General features: G+C 43.4%; 1 protein-coding gene across 1 annotated transcript; it reads left to right on the top strand.

Moving 5' to 3' along the window:
- Positions 1 to 1,013: 1,013 nt before the first annotated feature.
- On the top strand, positions 1,014 to 3,357 carry RASD2 (RASD family member 2). The gene is made up of 2 exons (XM_009986467.2): positions 1,014 to 1,284; positions 2,828 to 3,357. The coding sequence occupies exons 1-2, from the start codon at positions 1,014 to 1,016 to the stop codon at positions 3,355 to 3,357; spliced, it is 801 nt and encodes a 266-aa protein (XP_009984769.1).
- Positions 3,358 to 8,046: the final 4,689 nt, after the last annotated feature.

Raw genomic sequence — 8,046 nt, 5'->3', positions numbered from 1 at the left:
GTCAAAAGGCAACCTCCAAGGTCTCGAGACTCATTTTACTTGTCAGAGGCTGGAAATCTTGTCTAATAGCTATCTAAGATGGCTGTCCTTCACCTTTTCTCCTGCTTGTACTTAGCACCCACAAAGACTGTGAAATCCACAACAGCTCTGCATGTACAAAGCCTGAAACTCCTATGAAATCTACGTTTCTGCAGCTCCATCCATTGCCAGCCATCCTGCTGCAAAGCTGATAGTTTGTTGATAGAGAGTTCCCACACTACCAGTCCAAACAACAAGATTAAAATCTGGTTTCTAAAAGGTCAGTGAAGGCACAGACCTTAGAATTTATCATCAGCCAGTGCTATTTTGTGTCTCAAACTCCTCACATCAGCAATGAAGGTTGTATAGGACCAACTATTTAAAGTTACTAGATGTCTAGCTTCCACTGATGTCAAGCATGATTCTTGTTTCTGTCTGACTTTTGGTCGATCTCAAAATGAATATTGTGCGCAGCTCCTATTTAGGCAACGAAACAAAGTGGTCTAGGTCCTAATGGCAGCTGCAGTGGATACAGTATATTGAGAAATCTGACCTCTGTGTTTATGTACCTAAATGAGAACCAAGCTCTACTGAAAAATCTGGTAATGTCTAAGTGACGCAGATGGTGGGAAGGAACCTGGTGTCGTAAGTTGAAGCACAGCTTATAAAATTAGCCCTTAATGTTTAAACGAAATAGCAAATTACAATTCAAAACCACGCTATTTTCAGTGTAAATGCCTTCATTTTTATACGACTTTAAAAGAAAATGGAAAAAAAACCCAACAACATCAAAAAAACCAAACACTCCTTGGAAATGAGACTGAAAAAATGAAACATTTCCAGTGAAAAGATTTCTGTATGAACCATTGATCTACTAGGATTGTGCTCCAGAACACTCTTTGACAAGCTTGTGGTAAGGAGCTGCCCTACTCCATCCTCCATCTAGTTTCTGGTCTTTCCTCCAACTCTGCCATTTCCTCTTTCAGGACTAAGCGATGATGAAGACCATGTCTGGTGGAAACTGCACCCTGAATGTGCCAGCCAAGAACTCATATCGCATGGTAGTGCTGGGAGCCTCCAGGGTGGGGAAAAGCTCCATCGTCTCACGATTTCTCAATGGCCGGTTTGAGGACCAGTATACTCCCACCATTGAGGATTTTCACCGCAAGGTCTACAACATCCGAGGAGACATGTATCAGCTGGATATCCTTGACACCTCTGGGAATCACCCTTTCCCTGCTATGAGGAGGCTTTCCATCCTGACAGGTGAGAAAGTGAGGACAAGTTTGCAGATGGGGAACGGTGGATGAAAGATCATAATGACAGACATTAGCTTGAAAACCATAGCCTGGATATGACTGTTTTTTGGGAGGCAGCTAAAGGGACTACTTGATTTTGTTGCAAGATGTACTTCTCTAGAGAGATATTTTCCGGCCAGGATGCTCCAGGCACAATAGGGAGTGCGCTAGCCACAGAGAAGTCGACTGGGTGAAGGTCTGAAATTGAGATTTCCCCCTAGTTTATTTCCCTCCTTTGCTGCCTCCTCCTCCTGCTCCATATTTTTTAATGCACGCGCAAATGAATGGCTGAATAAAATCTAGTGGGCATAAAGAGCAGCAAGGGACAAAATAAGCAGGTCATTATAAGACACGAGTAGTGAAAAACAAATGTAAAATGCACAGGAAGGGAATTCAAACCAAGAAAATCTCAGATTTTTCCTCAGATATTTTTTCTCCTAAAAGTTACAGCTTGTTTCTCTTGATTTGATATTCCAGTAAAGTGATAGCTCTACTTTTATCCTTTCTCCTTAGTCTATGGTTAACCAAACTAACTAAAGAGGAAAAAGGGAAAATGGTGGACTCATTTTTTATGTCCTCATTGTCAAGCAGATTCTGTTGTGAACTAACATGTACTCTCTAACTGTGGAAGCGACAGTGGAGTTATATTCAGCCACAACTCACAACAAACCTACTTTCTGGATGTGCTATCTATTCTTCTAGCTAGTCAGTGAAACATGACATTCCTATCTGACCAGGCTAGCGTTCACATTCAGTGAGGTCCTAGGGCCAGTTTCTGGGACGAGGTTGTGAGCTTTTGTCCCTGAAAGCTGTCTCAGCATGTTCCACAAGAATGTCATACAACAGGCAATGATTTACATTATTTTACATTTGCAAAAGGAATTGTAAGTCAGGAAATGTCAAAAGGAAATGCCAGGGGATCTGTGTCATTTAAGTATTTCTTTTTTTCCATGGTCTGTTTCTCTAGAGCAAATGAAATGACAACACTGCACACTGGGAAACCTCTTATTCCTGACTTAGGCTTTCGGGACTGACTAGCTGTAAATCTTCAGTTCAGGTGTTGCTTCTTGTACTGTATAATCAAAAGGCCAAGACTGAGTGGCTCCGAGCTCTCCACTCTTCTTGGTGTCAGAACAGGCTGTTTTACACAGAGACACAAATGAAAGGAAGAAAAAAGAAAAGCAATGCGGCAGACTTGAGACAATAAAAACATGTTTACAAAAGAGAGTAAAATGGATGATAATTTGCAAGTCCAGTGCAACCTAGAAACACATAATCAGATATGGCTGAAGTAACATTGTAGTGAAAAGTATTTTCCATAGTACTACAGAAAGATATGGGGAGTTGAATTAGACGAGCTGGAACTAAAATACAGCTGAGTTAACAGATTCAAAAGGACCAAACAAAAAATATGGGAGGAGATGGCAAATAAACCTATTGCTTTTTTAAAATTAGCTCCTCTGACACTCATTGCGATCAATATGCCTTTACAGTATCTTTTTTAATTGCAGGGGATGTTTTCATCCTGGTATTCAGCTTGGACAACAGAGAATCCTTTGATGAGGTCAAGAGGCTCCAGAAACAGATCCTTGAGGTCAAATCCTGCCTGAAGAACAAGACCAAGGAATCAGCTGACCTCCCCATGGTGATCTGTGGCAACAAAAATGACCACAGTGAAATCTTGCGCAAGGTACGCTCAGATGAAGGTGAGAACCTTGTGTCCAGTGACGAAAACTGTGCTTACTTCGAAGTTTCAGCCAAGAAGAACACCAATGTGGATGAGATGTTCTATGTCCTCTTCAGCATGGCCAAGCTACCTCATGAGATGAGCCCTGCCCTCCACAGGAAAATCTCCATCCAGTATGGTGACACCTTCCAACAGAAATCCTTCCGGATGCGCCGAGTCAAGGACATGGATGCCTATGGCATGATCTCTCCCTTTGCTCGCCGGCCAAGTGTCAACAGTGACCTGAAGTATATCAAATCGAAAGTTCTCAGGGAAGGTCAGTCGAGGGAGAGGGAGAAATGCACAATCCAGTGAAGGAGGCTTGCTCTTCTGTTTGAAGTCATCATTCACACACCGTGCCTTAAAGTAAAACAGTCTGTGGAAGCACAGATGGGCTCACAGGGTTCATCGAGAAAACCCAACATGGAGAAAGGATAACTCTTCCTGCGGATTCTACTGAGTCAGAAATGTAAATAACATCATCCTTGTAAATGACTGGGGAAAATCATATGCCTGAGATATGAGTGCATTTCTCTGTCTTTGTAATGTAGCTTCTCTTCATTCCCCTTTTTGTTTAAAGAATACAGACCTGAGAAGTAAAGACATTTCAACCTCATCCTTACAAAGAACGTAGGTCAAAAATGCACAAAAGGCATCAACAGTTACCCAGCATGCAGCTCTTGCTAAGAGAGAGGAGGTTATGTGCGTGCGTGTGTGTATCTCTGTGTGTACGTGTGCATGCATGCGTGGAGCACTCCTGTGAAAAAATGGGACTTGCATTTCAAAGGGCAACACTCTTACTGAGGTTTCCCAGATTGGGAGTGGACTTTATATTTGGACGCGAGACTCTAACTCGCTTCTGAGGGGACCTGCATTAAGGAGATCTTGATTTTATGTTTGCTGGGACAGTTATCATTTGACATAGACATGAATGTTGTTTTGTATTATAGATTTTATTTGGGATTTGTTTTTTTTTTTATTGTCTGGGGGTGGGTTCTTAGCAAAATCAGATGGCAAGTGCATTTGGTATCAAAACAGTGTCTACTTTCTAGCAGTGAAAGGTGTTTTTCATCTGTAAAACTATATAATATGTACATTGATTGAAAGTGAAATTGTTCTGCAAAAAGCCAATACATTTGACTGCTTTGCAAGCCTGATGTGATATTGTTTCTCAAAGCAGCCACATTGACTCTGAATACCGTCGTATGAATGCCACCCTCTGCCTTGCTGGCCACCAGAGCCAACGGTTCCTTCCTTTGCCTATATCAGCTGAGACTGACCAGATTCATATGTAGGCTTAGACCACTTCAGAGGAAGGATTGGGTTTCCCTTCAAAATTAAGAACTGAACAGCTGTAGGGCCAGCTCCATTGTATTTCTTCTGTTAACACGCCTCTAGTCATTTTGTTCATGATTCCTGCTGTTGTCTGATAAAGGTTGCCTTGACGGAAACCTTTGCACTGCAGAAGTCCTTCAGGGCAGAAGCTTTGTGTGGGCTGCCCAAACAGGGCTGAACTGGCTGGCCAGATAAATCTGGGGCCATCTGTTCATTTCTTCCCTTTCTCAGCCCAGTCCAGGCTTCCTTGTCTTCAGCTCTCTCCCTCTTCTGCTTCTGGCTTTGTTGTTCGATGTGCTCCTGTATGCCCTGAAAGCCAAATATATTCTCTCAGACGTAAGCTTGCCGCTCTCACTGGAATAAGATGTGTGTGCACGTAACTGTGGGCAAAGCATGGCCCCAAGACTGTACACAACAGTAGAGTATGTACGTTATATATACCTCAGAATGACCTTCAGATACTTGTCACTCCCTCATCCTCAAATTCTGTTCTTGGTTGTATCTGCCTTTTTGTGTCCGGGGCAGAGCTGTGAGCTAGTTCATGCTATAATTTGACAGGAAACCAAGAATGATAGTTGTCTGTAAAAATCAGCCTCTGGGACTCAAAATCCCATATTCATTTATCAGCTCCACCCTTCATTGGTACTGTATATTGACTGGTAAAATACACTGTTCTTTTATTCCTGTTGCCAGGGCAGCACCTTTCAGACCATGCCCCCTCCATATCTACAAATATGTACATGGTTTATGATTAAACCTGTTTTATTTATTAGCTGTGTCATGGTCCTTTTTTACTTTCTCCAAGAATAATGAGGAAGGTCCTATTTTTTTGTTGTGCAGGTGCAACTAGGCAAGTGAGTTGTGGGTCAAGAGCCCTGTGAGATCTCCAGTAAGTTCTGGAAGAGCCTTTTATATCCTCCAGATGCCAGGGGCTACACACTTGCCTATTTGGAACAGAACTGTGTCTATACCTGTATAGACACATATATGCCCTATATAGGGGCAATGGATTTAAACTGAAAGAGGGCAGATTTAGGTTAGATATAAGAAAGAAATTCTTTACATTGAAGGTGGTGAGGTACTGGAACAGGTTGCCCAGAGAAGTTGTGGATGCCCCATCCCTGGAGGTGTTCAAGGCCAGGTTGGATGAGGCTTTGGGCAACCTGGTGTAGTGGAGGATTTCTCTGCCCATGGCAGGGGGGTTGGAACGAGATGATCTTTGAGGTCTCTTCCAACCCACACCATTCTATGATTCTATGATTTCTATCTATCTGAACATCAACTTACACGTACAGATATCCCCACAAGCAGAAGCAGACAGTTACTCTTCCCTATGCCGCCTCCAATATGAGAAAATAAACCACTCTCTCCTTCATGCACAGAGCTGGGGTGCTCATCCCTGGCATGATTTAATGTGTTCTCTGCAGAGACATCCACCATTACGCTCAGCAATCTCTCCATCTCACCACCTGTGCCTCTCAACTGTTCGAGTCTTGGTCCCCCCCAGCACATGCCCACCTCCCTGCAGACTCTCCACTCAGGTGCATGACTACTGAATATGCCAATGATCAAGCTCTGGGATTCATGTGCCACAGGGACATAGGAGGGTTGAAGACGGAGTGAGGGGCGTGTGCACTGGCCATTGGTAGGATTAAGGGGCTCTAGGAAGCTAGAGGAGAACTCCTTGCACTGTAGCCCGTGTGCTGCATTATTGAGCCTATGTCCGCTCTCCCTTGCCTGCTGGATAAAGCCAAATTTTTAAAGAGCCTCCATAACCATCAAGTCTCTGCCTCTGTCTTACAACACTGACCTTACAATTATTTTCCCTACTGTCCTTCCATCTCCACAAAGACACCAGCTTTCCTCACCCTTCCCTGTCCTCCCATTCCTGCCTTTTCCACCATGGATATGAAGCCACAGGGCATTGAAGAACAATGCTGCAGTGACAGCAAGCGTGCAAGGAGCAGATGCTCACAAAGATATGCTGGATCTCACAGGAAGGCCAGTGAGCCCCAGCTTCAGCATTCAGCTTGGCCAGCCCATGCTCAGGGTGAGAAGCATCTGAGAAACTGGCCGGGAATGAAGGTGAAGAAGTGTTACAGTCACCCACAGAAACAAATGACCAATAAGCAGGTAATCTTATTGAAGCAATTCTAGTCTTCTCTCTGCGTTTTTTACTGATGATAATTGCTTTTGAAGTTAGATTATCATGCTCCTGAGGACATTTTTTTTTTAATACTGTTACAATCATTCTATTAATATTCATATATTATTTGAGCTCTAGAAGTGCTTACAGCCCCTAAAACAGACAGTATGTGTCTCAGTTGTTTATTCACAGTTAGCAGCCATTATGTTCTGTTAAAAGGGCTGGGACTGGGAAAGATAGAGCAAGGCTACCTGTCTGCACAGGGGGTGTAAGTTAAGGCAGGAAGAGGAAAGGGGAACTGTTTTTTCCCTGCCAACAGCTGAATGTGTCTGGCTGTAAGACAGAACAGGGAAGGGCTTTACGGGAAACTCTATTACTTGTGTGCAGAAACTGCGAGACCCTTAAAGAAGCAAAGACCAGACCTACAACCAGGCCTTGGAGGCAATGGAAAGAGAAACGATGTGGGTTTTTTTTTCCCCCCTTGGAATTCAAGGGACCTGCACAGAACTTACCTTAACTCAAGAAGTCATGAAAATGCATTGGACTAAGGGCAGGTCTGGAGGAAGGGATCCATCCAACGAAGATGCTTTGAGCAGGTGTATCCCTACTTGGTCTTAGCTAGTGTAATTAAATTGCTTTATTCCAATAGCTACCTTGTCCTACATTGCAGTATACAAAACATAGGATTAGTGATACAAAGCCTCGCAGATGTTTTTTGTGTACTCACTTTCAGGACAACAAGCAGGGACATACACTTGACTTAGGTTCAGTCACAGCCCTGGAGTAAGACAGGGCTGAGATTTATTTTGTACATGGCTGTACACAGCAAGAAAGTCCTTGTCCTGAAGAAATTACAAGTCAACACATTCTAGGAGCTACTATAAATAATGACAAAAATCTGATTAAGCCATAGGGTCAGTACAAATCAGGAAGGAAATAGTGGTCATGGTGAATTAAGTAAAAAATAAATTGAGGGTGGGAAGGGCAGAACGAAAGCCTGTTTTGATATCCAGAGGACTAAATTAGGCTTCTGTTCTGAAGGATCCCCAGGAGGACTGATGCCACCAGGCCAGCCTGATGCTAGAGAGAGGCTTTCTTACTGCAGCCTCACAAAGAGCATTGTCTCCTTGAGACCCCAGGGTGCAATACGTCTGATTGTCTGAGAGGCCAAAGGGCTTGTTATTATCACAAAGGCATGTAGGAAATGGTGGGATAATTTTTAAAAGGTCAGCAGAAGAGAACAGAGCTTCCGAAGGGGGCTCACAAAGGTAGGATGGCAATAAGAGGTTGGGTGGGTAAAGAAGATAAAAGTTAGCCTAAAGTGTATGCTACAAAATGTACATTTCACCCTTATTTCATCAGTCTCTACACGTAAGTCAAATCTGAAGATGTTTTATTTAGCTGTTTTATCCTTCCTCCAATGTTAACCCCCACTTACTGCTGTGCAGGACCCACCCCTACCTCTCATCACACCTTTTGCTGCCTTAGATCTACCCTCCTGTCATGTACCATATTGTGGGCTG

This window comes from Tauraco erythrolophus, chromosome 4 (assembly GCF_009769465.1).
Source record: "Tauraco erythrolophus isolate bTauEry1 chromosome 4, bTauEry1.pri, whole genome shotgun sequence".
Taxonomy (NCBI): Eukaryota; Metazoa; Chordata; class Aves; order Musophagiformes; family Musophagidae; genus Tauraco; species Tauraco erythrolophus.
This window is presented reverse-complemented; position numbering and strand designations above follow the sequence as displayed.

Coding starts and splice junctions, on each gene's coding strand:
- RASD2 (XM_009986467.2), top strand. CDS start 1,014: ATGATGAAGACCATGTCTGGTGGAAACTGCACCCTGAATGTGCCAGCC. Junction 1,285..2,827: donor GAGGCTTTCCATCCTGACAG/GTGAGAAAGTGA, acceptor TTTTAATTGCAG/GGGATGTTTTCATCCTGGTA.